This window comes from Hemicordylus capensis, chromosome 4 (assembly GCF_027244095.1).
Source record: "Hemicordylus capensis ecotype Gifberg chromosome 4, rHemCap1.1.pri, whole genome shotgun sequence".
In the NCBI taxonomy this organism is placed as follows: domain Eukaryota; kingdom Metazoa; phylum Chordata; class Lepidosauria; order Squamata; family Cordylidae; genus Hemicordylus; species Hemicordylus capensis.
The window spans coordinates 317,561,015-317,577,609 of NC_069660.1; the positions used below are offsets into that span (position 1 = coordinate 317,561,015).

The following is a 16,595-nucleotide window of genomic DNA, read 5'->3' on the forward strand; positions in this document are numbered from 1 at the left end:
TGGCACCCTGCTGTCTGTGTAGGGACTGTGGTGTCACAACACAGGAAGTGGGGAAGCACACTTCCGAGATACGACATGTCCCCGTTGCAGGGTCTGATCTGGAAAGCACCCAGTCCTGCCTTCCACAGGATTAATGATGTGAATATGTATGCCCCATTCTCCCTCTCTGCACACTGTTCCATTTTTCATCCTCACGCAAGCGGGGCTGTAAACTGAACAAAAAACAGCAAGTGCTAAAGAGGAGAGAGCCTCATCCTGCCAGATCCTCAGCAAGGAGGATCACTTCTGGCTCCTCCATGGTAAAAGGCAGGAAGATGCCAAGATAAAATGAGAAAACTGAACTACAGAAGAGCTCACTTATACTTCTCATTCAGGCCATCTGTTTAATTAACTTTCAGACTGCTGAGCTCCAGGTTGCATGAGATATTGCCCTGAGCCTATGGGATAGATTGGGAAATAAATTGTTTTTTTTTTAAAGAAGGCGATGCCTACTACAACACACCAGATGCACTGCTAAATAAGTGAAACAAGAGTATTTAAGCTCTTAGCTCAGCTTGCATAGAAAGGTTATTCTGGGCATAACCTGCATCCTCCCTGATCTTTTGTAGTTATGCAGTAGGCATGTGCAGGACATTCCAATAGTGGAATGTTCTGCCTCAAAGGGGAGCATTTTGAGTGTTCCAAGCTCAGAACACCCTTAAGAAAAGCGTTCTGTTCAGAGATCGGAACAGAACAACCTCATTTCAGCCGGAATGTTCCAACCATTCTGACCACCATTTTGGATTCCAAAATGGCAGTCTTTCTGGTCTCTGTGCATGTGCAGCAGCTACTTGTGTGGTGGTGCTGACCATGCAAATGGCCATTTTGGAATCCAAAATGACAGCTGGAACAGTCCCGACGAAACATTTCACACATTTTGCTATATATTCTGAACTCAGAAAGGAACACAAAATGTGTTTCGTGCATGCCCCTATTATTCAGTTCTTTGGTGGTTTTAATTTCAATAGAATGCCGCCATTCCACTGGCAATTTGAGAGCATGGTGGGAGAGGCTGTACTTTTTGCACTTTACTCTTTTCCCTCAGTCATTTTGCAAATGACAGTCTTCTTTAAGCTGCCTTTAGCTCTGCAAGACAAAACACATGAGTATCTGTATCTTTTCCCAAACTTGATTGGAATGATTTTTGCAAGGAAAACGATCTGAGGGGAGTGGGTAAAGAAGACCCTCTCTGCTCTGTCCCTCCCCACTTCACATTGCAGCCTCAGCAATTGCATTCTGTAAAAACAAAATGCATCCCTGAAAAGATCAAAAGAGAGCCAGCGTGGTCTAGTGGTTAGAGTGCTGGACTAGGACCGGGGAGAACCGAGTTCAAATCCCCATTCTGCCATGGTACTTGCTGGGTGACTCTGGGCCAGTCACTTCTCTCTCAGCTTAACCTACTTCACAGGGTTGTTGTGAGGAGAAACTCAAGTATGTAGCACACCACTCTGGGCTCCTGGGAGGAAGAGCGAGATATAAATGTAACAATAAATAAATAAATAAATTTAAGAGCCCTAAGGATGTAGTCCCTAGGAGTCGACACCGACTTGACAGCACTTAATCAATCAATCAAGGATAAAAATTTGAATGTCTATGGACAGTGATTGCTTTCAAAAGACAAAGTTTCTGAGTTTAAACCTATGTGGCACTTATGCTTTAACAACAACATGCGGGGAGACATGATAGAGGTCTATAAAATCATGCATGGTGCGGAGAAAGTGGATATAGAGAAATTCTTCTCCCTCTCCCATCACACTAGAACTAGGGGTCATCCCAGAAATCGATTGCCAGGAAATCTAGGACCAACAAATGGAAGTACTTTTTCACACAACGCATAATCAACTTATGGAATTCTCTGCCACAAGATGTGGTGACAGTCAACAACCTGGATGGCTTGAAGAGGGGTTTGGATAACTTCATGGAGGAGAGGTCTATCATCGGCTACTAGTCGGAGGGCTGTGGGCCACCTCCAGCCTCGAAGGCAAGATGCCTCTGAGTACCAGTTGCAGGGGAGTAACAGCAGGAGAGAAGGCATGCCCTCAACTCTTGCCTGTAGGCTTCTAGAAGCATCTGGTGGGCCACTGTGTGAGACAGGATGCTGGACTAGATGGGCCGCCTTGGGCCTGATCCAGCAGGGCTGTTCTTATGTTCTAATATACCTGCCAACATGTCCCTATTTTTCCATTCCCCTGAATAGGAAAACAGGAACATGTCGGCCAGTATGCCATAAAGGCCACAATTTGTACCAGGCCACCATATTGAAATCCTCATCTCCCAAGATGGCTCATCTTCTCAGATTGACTGTAAAACTGATATTTGCAATGCTGCAAATCCTCCTTATCACAACTTGTAGAGTGTTTGGGATTGGTTTGCTTTTTAATCATCTAGCACTCCAGCTAGAAGTACCTCTCCTTTGCTCTCATGAAGCAGGAGAAATATATGACTCATCTTTCTGATACAGATCCATGTCAAAATGGATCTGCAGTGCAGAGTAAAGCTGCAGTCCCCATTTCTGTGAAGCCCGCCCAGCCCAGTGGCTCCCCTCATGATTAATTGCAAGGTGTTTAGAGGTTTATTTATTATTATTATTTTATTCTTTAACATATTTTTATACCGCCCAAAATGCACTTCTCCGGTCGGTTTACAGCAAAGCAAACAAACAGAAAAGGTTAAAAAATGAGTTAAAACAAAATAAATGATAAATAAAAAGTTAAAACATTACAACAATTTTAAAAGATTAAAACAATGTTAAAACTATTAAAACAATATTTAATTAAAAGCCTGGGTGAATAGATGTGTCTTTAAAGACTTTAAAAGTTATCAGAGATGGGGAGGCTCTTTTTTCAGCAGGGAGAGAGTTCCAAAGCTTTGGGGCAGCAGTGGAGAAGGCCCATCCCCAAGTAGCCACCAAACAAGCCGGTGGAAACTGCAGACGGACCTCTCCAGATGATCTCAGTGGGCAGTGGAGTTCATGACGAAGAAGACATTCTCTTAAATACCCAGGGCCCAAGCTGTTTAGGGCTTTATAGGATATAACCAGCACCTTGTATTTTGCCCAGAAACTTATCGGCAGTCAGTGTCACTCTTTCAATTCAAGAGTAATATGGTCTCTCCTAGATGACCCAGAGACCAACCCGGCCGCCACATTCTGTACCAATTGTAGTTTCCGGACAAGGAAACTTCCACACAAGAGCAGCCCCACATGGAGCGCATTGCAGTAATCCAGTCTGGAGGTTACCAGCATATGTACCACTGTTCTAAGGTCTGTCTCAAGAAACAGATACAGCTGGCATATCAGCCAAAGCTGATAGAAGGCACTTCTGGCCACCGCCTCAACCTGGGACACCAGGGAGAGGCTTGGATCCAGAAGCACTCCCAGACTGCATACCTGTTCGTTCTGGGGAAGTGTGAACCCATCCAGAAGAGGCAAATCAAATTAATCTCCCGAGTTTCAACCCTGCACAATGAATATCTTCATCTTATCTGGATTCAGGCTCAGTTTGTTAGCCCTCATCCAGCCCATCACCACCTCTAGGCAGGCATTTAGGGAGGTTATGCCCTCTCCCAATAATGTTGATATGAAGAAACAGATTTGGGTGTCATCAGCATACTGATAGCACCCTGCACCAAATCTCCTGATGATCTCTCCCAGTACTTTCATGTAGATGTTAAACAACATGGAGATAATACGGAGCCCTGAGGGAGAAGCTCCAGTTACTGCAGTCATTCACAGAGAATGATTTACTTTCATTTATTTTCATACAAGAAATGCCTGTATGCTTGCCTAGCTAAGCAATGCAAATAGCCGGTCGTCACATGCTAATCAAGAACATGGGAACATAGGAAACTGCCATATACTGAGTCAGACCATTGGTCCATCTAGCTCAGTATCGTCTTCACAGACTGGCAGTGGCTTCTCCAAGATTACAGGCAGGAATCTCTCTCAGCCCTATCTTGGAAAAGCCAGGGAGGGAACTTGGAACCTTTTGCTCTTCCCAGAGCGACTCCATCCCCTGATGGGAATCTCTTACAGTGCTCACACATCAAGTCTCCCATTCAAATGGAACCAGGGTGGACCCTGTTAGAGGTTGTTGATTTTTACCCACAATAGGTAAAACAGCAGAGCACTAAGGAATGAGCACACACTCCAGTTACAGAGTAGGTAGCAGAGGATGGTTTGTATATTGCAGCTGTTTAGAGAAAACACATGGAGATCCTTGTATGACTAAACACTAAATATGTATTGGTTAAATACACTTAGATAGGAAAGACCTATCTCTAATCTAAAGGACTACATAGTGGATAGGTAAGGAGAGAGAGAGATGTTCCCATCTGCTCTCTAGGAAGAAAGGAAGGATTGTGACTCAGCACAGGAAGTGCTGCAGAGTCAGTTCAGGGGTCATACAGGAGGGACAGATAGGGAGACCCTGACTCACTGTCTCTACTCCCAATGCCCCTAGTGGTCATTTGGACAGTTGGTGCAAAAGGTCAATGCACTGGAAGTTCATCTCCAACAGACCCTGCTTAGCTAAGGGGACAAGCCAGGCTTGCTACCACCAGACCTGCTTAATCCTTCCTTTGTAGCTGATTTTTAATGCTCCTGCTTTTGTCATTAGAAACCAGAGGAAGAGCCGAGCTCCTGGAAAGGCAGTGATAGAAGAAAGCTTAGTGGGAAAGAATGACAACTATGGCACTAATAAGTCCAAATACAAAGAATCCTTTTACAGTCGGTGGCAGGGCAGTTATGACCTCCTGACTAATGGAGTCCTTGTGCCTCCAGGGGCTACAACAGGAGCCCTTGGGCACCTCCTCCATTCCCCCGTGCAAGCAAAGTTGCACAATGGCCGGTAGACCCTGAAGCGCACCTGCAAGAGCAGGAGCCCATCGCTGAGGGGCCTTAGCATCTCCCGACCCGCAACAATGTGCTTTCTCTCTTGCAGAGCCCTTCCAGGGTGCAAGGAGCACACCAGAGTTGACTGGCTCTTGCACAATTGCACTCCCCCAGGGGAAGGGGCTCCAGGAGAACCATCATGTCTCCACGAATGCAGCACACTGGCACTCCCTAGAGGTGCCAGTGCTTCGTCAGGATGTCAGCCAATTCCTACTGCAGGATAGATATTAGACCTAAGGGAGCCTGGTTTTTTATATAAGAAGATACAGGGAGTGGGTGCTATTATTATTATTATTAATTCGATTTCTATACCGCCCTTCCAAAAATGGCTCAGGGTGATTTACACAGAGAAATAATAAATAAATAAGATGGATCCCTGTCCCCAAAGGGTTCACATTCTAAAAAAACACGCAAGATAGACACCAGCAACAGTCACTGGAGGTCCTGTGCTGGGGGTGGAGAGGGCCAATTACTCTCCCCCTGCTAAATAAAGAGAATCACCACGTTAAAAGGTGCCTCTTTGCCAAGTTAGCAGGGGTACTATACTTATACCTTATACTAGATATAAGGGAGCAAAAAAATTGAGTGCAGGGGACTGCATATATCTTGGAGACGCTGATTGCAACCTGGCTTTTTCACCTGAGATGGAGAAGTAAACCACAAATCGTATGTTACGTAGAAGAAAATTTTTTATTGCTTGACAGAAACTGGGTTTCCAGGATCAGAGAATTTGCATCCCAAATAACATAACGACAGATTAGCATAAGGGATAATGCTGTTGTCCCAAAATAAAACATCCCTTCCATAACACAGTTCAGTTTCCAATTACAATTCCTATTTCCACGTCAAACACGTACATACCTGCAGACTAAATAAGATCTTAGCTTACCCACTAGCTTTTTAAATTAACCCTGTTGCTAGCTTAATCTTACTCACTATGCTTCACTGCCTTGCCTTCCACTGCAGTGTTGGCCAGGCACTGGGTGAAAGTCGGGGTCTGTCCTTCTCAGAGACCAGCATGCACATGGTCGTGCTGGTGGGAGATTCTCCTGGAAGTCTTTCTTTCATGGTTTAGTGATTCTCAAACTTGGGTCCTCAGGTGTTATTGGACTTCAACTCCCATAATCCCCAACCAAAGGCCACTGAGGCTGGGGATTATGGGAGTTGAAGTCCAATAACACCTGAGGACCCAAGTTTGAGAATCCCTGGTTTAGACTGACCAGAGACCTGGTGGCATGATCATGGGATTATGGTCAAGATTTGTCACTGACGATGAATGATGGTGTGACTTGACCCGAGGTCAAATGTTATTATCAGGTGATGAGCTAACCCCAGTGTCCACATTATACACCTGAGCACAAGGCGTCTTCATGTCTGCTAAACGTTCTGCTAAAATTTGGCCCTCTCTCTGGTTCCTTATGTCCCCTGAACATAAATGGCTCAAGCATCCAGGGATTCCCTCAGATTAGTTTCCCCCCTTTGTAGTAATCCCCCAAATGAACAAATTATTGAAAACATGGCTACTACTTAACTCATGGAGGCTTTACACACGATCCGTGTGCAGAGCCTGCAGGGCTTCTGTGGGGGAAATGGCTTGACCCGTTCTCCCTGCAGACAAGCATCCAGCTGTCCCTGGGTGGCTGGATCGGCCACCCACACGAATACCAGCTCTGTCACGGAGCCGGTAGGGGTGGTGGGGAAGTCCCAGAATGCCCCGTGCAAATGCGCGGGGCATTCTGGGGAGACCTCTGAGGTGGGGAGGCTTGTTGAATCCTACCAGTTGGGGGTCTTGTGGGTTGCCATGGCACAGAGCCACACTGTGGCGACTCACAATAACCAAAATGGGGTTAGTGCAGCACTTGCTTCGCTAACCTCATTTAAGGCAGGGGGCAACTTAAGCAGGCTAACCCCTGGGAGCCGCACAGCTCCCAGCGGTTTTCACGACCGCTCAAAAGCGGGCTGGGCTCCCTTATCCTGCTTTCGAGCAGTTGTGTGAATAGCCTCATAATTTCCTAATTTTGACTAATTTTTCATAATTTCCTAATTTTGACTATGCCACAGCTGGATTTCTAGACAGGCCACAAGCCTCACTCAAACATTTAATATGCTGCCATGTATTTCAGAGCAAGGAATATACATCTCAAAGTAGCAGCAAACCATATACATTTCGAAACATCTTCTTGCTGGCTTAAGCAGGTGCCCGTCTTAAAGGAACCCCACCCCCCACCCCCGTGATAGTAATACTGCAACTGCCTGTTCTCCCATTTGGTATTTGTAGTGAGTTTTCTATGGGCTATCTGGTCCATTGGTCCATGGAGCAAGATTCGGGCTAAAGGCACATTATTCCTAGGTTCATTCAGTGCTAACAACCCTCAGGACAAAGCATCCAAGCAAACAGCTCAGTCCTCTAAGAGCTGAGGATAATTGACCTCTCATGACCTTCTTTATAAAAATGATTGGTTATTCAAGTCCACACAAACTATTAAGAAGATGTGGATGTTTGGAAGGATTCTTCTTGCAGCAAGGCCCTACTTACTAGCAGGCTTTTCTAAACTGAGCTTCAAGAGAATTGAGAAGGAACTCAAGCTTCAAGGACTTCCCTTAGATTATTATTTTTTCTTTGTAGCAACCCCCGAAATGAGCAAATTATTGAATTCCCTTAGCACCTTAAAGCAGGGATTTCTTTCTTTCTGCTTCCTGTTAGTGGCATCTCTAGTAAAGTGTGGATGTTTTCATAATGTCCCATATTCTGAAAGGACTTACCCATGTGGCGGTGGGCAGGCGGGGTGGAATTGAAGATCTACCTGATTATGTTCTACTTTCTCATTGATATAAAATCCTGAGAAGGAAGAAAATCCCAGGATTCCTCTGAAATGATGCAGGGATTGCCATCTCATCAATTCTTTTTGTTTTGTTTTGTTTTTTTAAACTGAGATTGTAAACATGTGTCTGGGATGTCCTGCTACAGACTGCAGACAAGAGTTCCCATGACCCAATGTTCTTCCATACAAAATAAATAAATGAATAAATAAATCCCTGCACATAGAAAACTGACATGTCAGGAAGAAGCTAGGCTAGCTGTGCTTTCCCCTGACATCATGGAATCATAGAAAGTGAACGGAACTTGATTGAAGTGAAACAGCCTAAAAACATCCACAGCCTTTATTGCCTCGTCATGCCTGCCACCTTCGGCTCATGTGCCCATCAATTTTCTGTCCCCCTGTGACCATATTTAGTGTAGCTCACATTGTGGCCTGTGACTGATACAACTAAATTTTAAAATGTGCTTACAGTGCAGGTGTTTAGGACAAAGCCACAGAATCAGAGAGAGAGAAAGAAAAAGATGAACTGGACTCAAATGAGGGGGCAAAGGATTAACAGGCAACTAAATGACTGACCTCAGGATCAGGTTTCTAATTGGCTTTGCAGCTATGAGGAGATAGGATAGGATAGCCATTTCCCCAGTGTTTCTGTCCCTGGTTTCTTAAATTGGTGGAGTCTGTAACTGTGCAGGCAAGATCTATCTGAGAAATCTACCTAGGAAGTAAGCCAAACCACCACCTGGGAATGCTCAGCCAACTGGAACTCTTCAACAGGTTCTGCAAGGTGTGCTGCTTTCTGTGTCACAGTCCAGTCTGGAGGAGGATGAAGAAGGCAGCGGTCGAAGTTGCCACTGTGAGGTAGCTGATCTGCATGTTGGCTGCACCATCGGTATTGCAGAGGTTGGTGTTGCAGCAGGTAACTGGGCGTGTCAAACCAATCCCATCCACATCTGATGGAATGCATCTTGAAGAACAAGCCCGTGTGACCGTCGCTTCACCCAGGAACGGGTACACTAAAACAAAAATGCCAGCAAAATAAGAAATCAGCAAGAACTGGAGGCAAATCAGTTCTTGCTTCCCATAAAGGTAAAGTGTGCCGTCAAGTTGATTTCGACTCCTGGCGCCCACAGAGCCACGTGGTTTTCTTTGGTAGAATACAAGAGGGGTTGACCATTGCCTCCTCCCGTGCAGTATGAGATGATGCCTTCCAGCATCTTCCTATATTGCTGCTGCCCCATATAGTACCAGCAGGGATACTTCATCTGAAATCTACCACTATACAGAAGAGAGGGACTCCAGTCCTATGCTCCTCGTTTGCATTTTAATCATTCACATTTCAAATTCCCCACAACTATGAATCATAGTTATTGCTAGCTTGTGATTGCATAAGGGAGCAGCCATCTTGGAGATGATTATTTTAAGGGAGTTTTAAGGCATCTTAACATCTAGCAAGAAAACGCTTGGTCATCGAACCTAATCCTACAATCCAGAGAGGACAATCAATGCACACATCAATAGCTGCAAGTACCTATGCGGTACTTGTAGGTTTTGCACTTTTTCAGGAGAAGATTTCAATTAGGAAAATGGTATGGAGGAACCTCCCTCTCCCCCAGAGCTGCAACCCTTTTCTAAATTAGGTATTAGGAGGATAGCTGTCCTCCTGAAAACTAGCAGAATACCAGAGATCCTCTTCACAAGTCAAATCCCTCCAAGCCTTTCGACTCTATGATTCTGTCCTCAAACACTTCTCTTCCTACCTTTCTGTGTTTCTGTAGGGGGAAGCCCTCCCTGCTCTCTGTACACCAGCAACCCTCAGGGTTCTGTTCTTGACCCCTTACTATTCTCTTGCTACACGGTGCCCTGGGGTGATCTCATTAAATCCCATGGTATTCAGTACCATCCGTGGGCTAAGCTTGCTTTGCTCTCTACCCCAAAGTTTTCTTCTTCCCACATCTCAGACTGCCTGCCTGACATGTCAATTGTGATGCTTCATGACTGTCTCAGGCTCAATATGTCCAAGACCGAACTGATTATCTTTCCTTCCAAGCCCTCCTGAAATCATACTCTCTCTTCATCCAGGGACAAGGTCACCATCCATCCTGTTTAAGGGGCACAAAGCCTTGGCTTTCTCTTGGACCTCTCTCTCTCTCCTTTATTCCACATGTTCAGTCTATTGCCAGAACGATCTTGCCAGTTCTCCCTTTATAAGGTTGCAAGAACACAGCTTTTCCTCTCTGTTTCCTCTGCAAAAACTCTAGTTCATGACCCTGTTGTCTCTCACCTCATCTTTCTACTGCTGCCACCTGCTCTTTGGCCTTCCCTTGGCTTATCTCTGTCCCTTCACTTTGCTGCTAAAATTGTCCCCCTCCCCTGTCATCATACCCGCTTCTTAAATCTCTTCAGGGTCATCTTCGATTTAGGTAAATATGGTATGTGTGCTGCACCAAATTTCAGCTCTCAACACCAGAGGCGTAACTAGGGAAAATAGCGCCTAGGGCAAGCACTGAAATTGCGCCCCTGTCCAAACAGGAATGATGGGACTTGTAGTCAACAATATCTGGAAATCCTTGTTAAAAGGAACACTGTACCATCTAGACATGGTTGTTGATCAAAACCTGAAAACATGAGCCATCTCTGTAAAAGACTTAGAACAACAGTCAGGAGTTATGCGAGGATTCCAAGTGTCATTTTTTCTGTCTCATCTCATTCTTTTTTTAAAAAACATGTCTTTGTCCTAGAGCAGGCATCCCCAAACTGCGGCCCTCCAGATGTTGCTGAACTATAACTTCCAGCATACCCAGCCACAAAAAATTGTTTCTAGGGATGCTGGGAGTTGTAGTTCAGCAACATCTGGAGGGCCGCAGTTTGGGAATGCCTGTCCTAGAGGATCACCTGTCCAAACAGCCACTAGCAAAATAGGGGAGGAAGAAGGTGCTGGGGTGTGTGTGTGTGTGTGTCTGTCTATAAACCACTGAATGATTCCTGCCAGCCTTTGTCTTATGATGACTGTTGGCTCATGATGGGGTATATGTGCATTCACCACACTAGTGCTTACTTTGACACCAAGAGGGAGGAGGATACATTAGTTTGCCACACTAGACAGAGGCATTTGCAACAGGAGCAGACAGCCAAGTTCTGCCAGGGCCAAAACCAGCCCCTGCCCAACTAAGAAATCATTGTAATTTGCCCCTCCCTGTCACAAGCAGTGTGCTGTTCTTTTATTATTGACTAACTCTCAAATATCCCAGTCATGGATGGAAAATTCAGGGTCAATTGACAAGAGACACATTTTCTACATGGAAGTTTCTTCTGTGCAGGTGCTGTGCAGAAACCCATGTGTAGTGACTGCCAGGGGCATAGCAAGGTTGGAATGGGCCAAAATGAGATTTTAAAATGGGCCCCCAGCCCTTCAAAGTCCAGGGCCTCCACACATCCCAGGCCCCCAAGGATTTAAGTCTGATATTTCAAAATAAGTATGCTGCCTGGAAATACATTTCACTGAATACACACATGCACACTTCACAGTATATAGTGATATACATTGAGTACTATATATTTGTGCTACTTTTAATGCCTAGAACACACTAGCAATGCTAATTATTAAAATGGCCCCCTCGCTGCAGATTAGCAAAGGAGACTTTCAACCATGCAGGGTGAACCTATGTTTGTTTTCTCAGAATTCTGAACAAATTCAGTAAAGTTTGATTCCAGGAGGTTTTTCACATGAGGCTTTTAAAGCCCTTTAACACACATCTCCTCTGGAATGGAGGTGCTGCATTCACATGTTGGCCAGATTTACCCTGAAGTCCCTGCAAGTTATTGGAGAGCAGTTCACACACAAGAAAAATAAAATAAAATAAAAGCACCACACATGCTCCACAGTTCTCACTCAGACCTTCTGGGTTGCAAAACAACTTGAACATAAGTGCATTTATAAATGAATGAAAGAAAGAATGAATAAATAAATATTTGTTCCAGAAGTTTTTGTAATTTTCTGACATGAAACAAGCCACTTATAGGACTTAGATAGTTTTTGTTTTTAAAGCCAGCACATTTTTCAGTCTGTTTTAAATTAAATATTCAGAGACTTCTCAGTCTCGCCCCACCCCCCCATATCAAAGCCCTATGGCAAGCAGATCCCTATATACGGGGGTAACCACAAAAAGGAATTCACAGCCTACCTGGCAAAAGCTGTGCTGGATGGTCTGGTCTGCTGCAGGGAGCTCCGCCAGCCTCCTTCCTGGCTTGCTGGGGCCTGCCCAGTTCAGGCTTCAGGGAGGCCTACTCGGAGGCCTCTCTGGAAGCCCAGCCCACCCGCCGATCAGCCGAGAGGTGGGGAGAGAAGAGCTCTGCAGTTTGCAGGCTGCTCCCATCCTAGGCCTCCTTGCCGATTCTAGGCCGGAGCTGGAGGCAAGTGGCTGAGGGGCCCTGGGGCTGGGCAGGTGGGCAATGGGGTGGGGGTGGCAGGAACTAACGTGGCACCCCCACCTCAGTGGTGCCTAGGGCATGTGCCCTGCCTGCCCCCCTAGTTCCACCTATGCTCAACACAATTCTGATATCCTAGTCAGTCAGTCAGTCAGAAAGCCAGTCAGTTAGGCCCAAGTGTCTTCATGTGTACAGTGTTTATGGTTCTGATGCAGAGGCTGCATCTCAGCTTTCCTTGACAAACAAAATATTTTCCTATAATAGACCTGCTTCTTACATGCCATCACCCGTATGAGAACACTTGCAGCTCATCATGAGTACCCAGAATGTTGGGGGCAATATGCTAAAATCATTGTAAACCGCTTAGAGAGCTCCGGCTATAGAGCGGTATATAAATGTAAGTGCTATTGCTATTGCTATTGCTATCATGCACATGTTGGCAGTTTGCGCCCTTGCAGGCAGATCTTCTCATCCCACCACTCAAAATGGTGCACCAAACACACATTCAGTGGGAGATAAAACATCTTTGTGGACTAAAACAGGTTGTGTGCATTGTCCCTGAGTTTTACAAGGTGCACAATCTCAGTCTATTTCTTTTCTTCCCGGGGTAACCTTCAGTGAACCCCTAGCCTAAGTGTACAACATCACAAAAGCTATCCCGGTCATCAGTCTCTCACCTTCCTCAAGGGAGTACATTGTTGTCTTGCACATGGTGTCATTCTGTGTGCAGTTGGCCACTGTTGTGCATTTTTCAACATTTGTGGGCTCTGAGCATGAGTAGCACTGTAAAGCTTGGCCTGCCAGAAAGAGAGAGGAAAAACACACACAATTAATGCCCTCTACTATTCTTAGAAGGGGGAAATCTTCATTAACAAAGGCTTCTTGCAAAACTTGATTAGCACCAAGGGCACGGTAAACCTCAGTCTCTAGAACCTGTTTCCAAGAAACTTCTTACAAGAGTCTCCCTCTTCGTATTGTGGGGTAGGCCAATCTAAGATATAATGAGCTCATCATCAACATAAAGGCAGAGGGCAGCAAACCCAGCTTTTGTGGCTTGTAAGAACTGATGGGAAGCCCTCCAACTCAGCCCACTAAAATTTGAGTAGGGATGTGTATGAACCTTGGTCCATGCAGAGGTTCAAATAGAAACCGGTTTGTGGTTCTGCAAACCGGTTCAGGCCAGTTCGGCCGAACCACAAACCAGCTTGGTGGTTCAAGGGCAGCACTGGGGGGGCAGCGAGCGGCACTTTTAAAAATGAGTAGAGTAGGTCCTATACCTGCATGCCACCACTCCATGCAGCTTCCTGCTGCTGCAGCACTCTCCACAACAGCCCACACATGGCAGCAGCATGGTGCCAGCACACACATGGCCTCTACAATGTGTGGAGGCCTTGTGCATGCCACTGCCGTGCTGCCGCGTGCCTGGGCTGTCTGGGACCTGAACCAGCACAAACCGGTTTGCAGAACCATGAACTGGTTCGTATTTGAACCTGTGCACAGACCAGGATACATGCATATCCCTAAATGTGAATACCCTGACTTTTTAACCTTGATTTTAACAGAGGTAGGAGAAAAACAGCAGCTGCCCTAACTTGGAGTTTGGACATGTGCTGGATTTCCTGTTTTAAACTGTTCCCAGCCATGTTTATCATAGAGTCCGTAACTAGAGCGACCAGTCAGAGGACAGCCACTGTTGTACTGAGGGCTGCCTCTCAACTGGCAGCGCAATGCATCATGGGATACTTGGAGGACCTACAGAGGTACAGCACACATACCATATTTACCCAAATCGAAGATGATCCTGAATTTAAGACCTGAATTTAAGACCTTTTAAAATATGAGTTAAACATAGGTTATACTATTTACCCCAAAGAAAAACGATGCTGAATTTAATGTCAGAGCATTAACAAAATTAATGTTCTCTATTTTTGGTAAAACACCATGAATGGGGAATAATATTAATCATCATCTTCTTCTTCATCATCATCTACTACATTATGGCTTAGATACCAGAAGCAATTCAGGCTGGGGAGAAAAGTGCCTGCAATAAAGATCCAAGGGGTAAGACAGGGAAGGCTTCAGCTCTCCTTACCCATGCACTCCTTTTCATGTTAAAATAAAGCTGCACCACTAGTAATAGTAGTAGTAGTAGTATTGAATGCAACAGGTATATGTTTAAGCAATATGTCTGCTCCCCTTTCATCTGTTTTGACCCAAGGCCACTTTGCTGAGCCAGTTGTCCTCTCCACCCCATTCCCCTCACCAAACCAGTTTAAACCAGAATTATCAGCATTTTGCTGATTAATCAGCATATTGATCAAAAATCAAGCTTTTGAATTCCAGCAACCCCATTTTGGCAATCTCATCAAAAGGCAAATAAGTTCTGGGATCTCTCTCTTTCTCTTGCTCTTTTTCTCAGTTAGTCACACACACACACGTTATTTGATTGCTGCAGCTTCCAGTTAACAAACAGAACTTTCAAATCAAATCATATGACCACATATGATGCTTTCTATTCAGTACTGAACACTTGAGCAAATGTAGCTGAAATGTTATATGTGCAAATCAGCATTAACACACACCACTGAAATACTATATAATTTGACTAACCAATCAACTAATGCCGTTTCATTTCATGTGGTAGCTACACATTCTCTTTTCAGAGCAACAGTAGTGTCTCTTCCCACTCTGGGATTAAGGGCTGTGTGTGTCCCAACTGCAAATGTAATTGTGTGGCACCCAAATCGGAGAATTGGGAACATGTTCCCTTTGGAACATTTTGAGACCTTTGGAAACATGTTCCCATTCCATCCCAACCCAGCTGGTGAGCAGTAGGTAAGGTCAGGGGAGATGAGTATAAGTATTGGGGGCGATACAGAGAGCTGTGAAGGAAATGCTCCATCAAGCTATTACTCACCCTGTCCAGACCTCATCTAGTTGCTGCTGCTATCAGATATTGATGACTGACCCCCACTCTCCGACCTTCCTTTGCAAACATGTACTGTAGAGTAGGACCGCAGCACTCTTTTAAAACGTAACAGAAGCAATAGTTCTGAAGAATCTGATGAATGCAGTAGCGTTTAATGGCTAGGCATTCAATTATGCCCCAAAGTTCTTTTTCCTTGAACCCAAACATAAAAGAGTCTGCATAATGGAGAAAGGCCTTACCAAGCTCGGCGTACAAAACAGCAACCAGCAGCATAGAGGGAAATACCTTCATCTCAACTCCTGAGCAACGCCTCACCATCTTAGCATTCCGGTTTGGCGGCTCAGTTGTCCCAAGCAGGGCACATTCTGTGTGCTCTGCTTTTAACTACTATTGGTGACTGGCTCTTTCTACCCACCCCTCCTCTCTGTGCCAACGATATTGTACTGAAACAACAAGTTTGCTTTACATCTTAAGGATTTAAAAGGAGATTATCTAAAACCAGAGAGTCACGCTTCCCTGCCTCTTTGCATTTCTGGAGCTTTCCATAGTGCTCACAAAGGGAAATGAATCAGTTTTCTCCCTTTGGGGAGGAAAAAGAGCATCAGACAATAGCAATGCTCATTTTACATGAGTTTCTGTCTTCATTGTAGGGTATGGCTCCCCTCACATCTCCTGACACACAAAGCAATATGCCATCTGTGGCCAAGGTCCTCGGGGTTCATCCTGCTCTCCTTCTGGCAAATGGTTTCTTTCCCTTTCTCTGATTCATATGGCCCCCCCTTTTTTTGTGTACTGGTTGAATTCAACACAAGCTAGCTTTGGGAATTATATAGTGGGAATTATTTAATGAGCTTTAGTGTGACTTGGGAATGACTCAGAACTGAAATGGAACTGCTCACTAGCCTCTGTGAAAGTCTGTAGCAAAAAATAAATACAAATAAAAACCCCACTTCTGGAGACTTTTTGCATTAGTTGTGAAAATGTGCTGTTGCTTAAACTTCCCTCGCTTGCCATGCATGGGCTGGTTCAGATTATACACCTGTCACCTGCTGGCCCTCTTGCTCTTGTGGGCAACTAGAATGGGCACAGATTCCACCCCCATGCCTCACAATCCGCCACTCAGTCCCGGCACCACCTAATCACAGAGGGGGCAGCCTGTCCAAACCACACTTCAATGTGCAGATTAAATGCTACTCTAGACTAGCATTTCATCCACACAGTTACGTGACTGTAGAACAAGGTGTTGGGTATGGGGGCCAGCAACTTTGTCATCCAATCCCACCCACCGTCAATTGCCCTAATTTGGCTTCAGGGGTCATCATATAGCCAAATCTGATGGTTCTGTCAACAATATTTTCATTTACTTACATTCACTGGCTGACAGCCTGAAAGCCATTTCAGACTGGATTTTGGGTGGAGACTGCCTTGGTCAGTCTGATGGATGATCTCCAGTTAGGGATTGACAGAGGAAGTGTGACTCTGTTGGTCC

General features: G+C 45.2%; 1 protein-coding gene across 1 annotated transcript; it reads right to left on the reverse strand.

Annotated features, from left to right (window-relative positions):
* Positions 1 to 8,358: 8,358 nt before the first annotated feature.
* Positions 8,359 to 15,476, reverse strand: LOC128324227 (ly6/PLAUR domain-containing protein 2-like). Its single transcript, XM_053248503.1, has 3 exons — positions 15,346 to 15,476; positions 12,855 to 12,974; positions 8,359 to 8,765 (listed from the first exon to the last, which is right to left on the reverse strand). The coding sequence occupies exons 1-3, from the start codon at positions 15,422 to 15,424 to the stop codon at positions 8,554 to 8,556; spliced, it is 411 nt and encodes a 136-aa protein (XP_053104478.1). The 5' UTR covers positions 15,425 to 15,476; the 3' UTR covers positions 8,359 to 8,553.
* Positions 15,477 to 16,595: the final 1,119 nt, after the last annotated feature.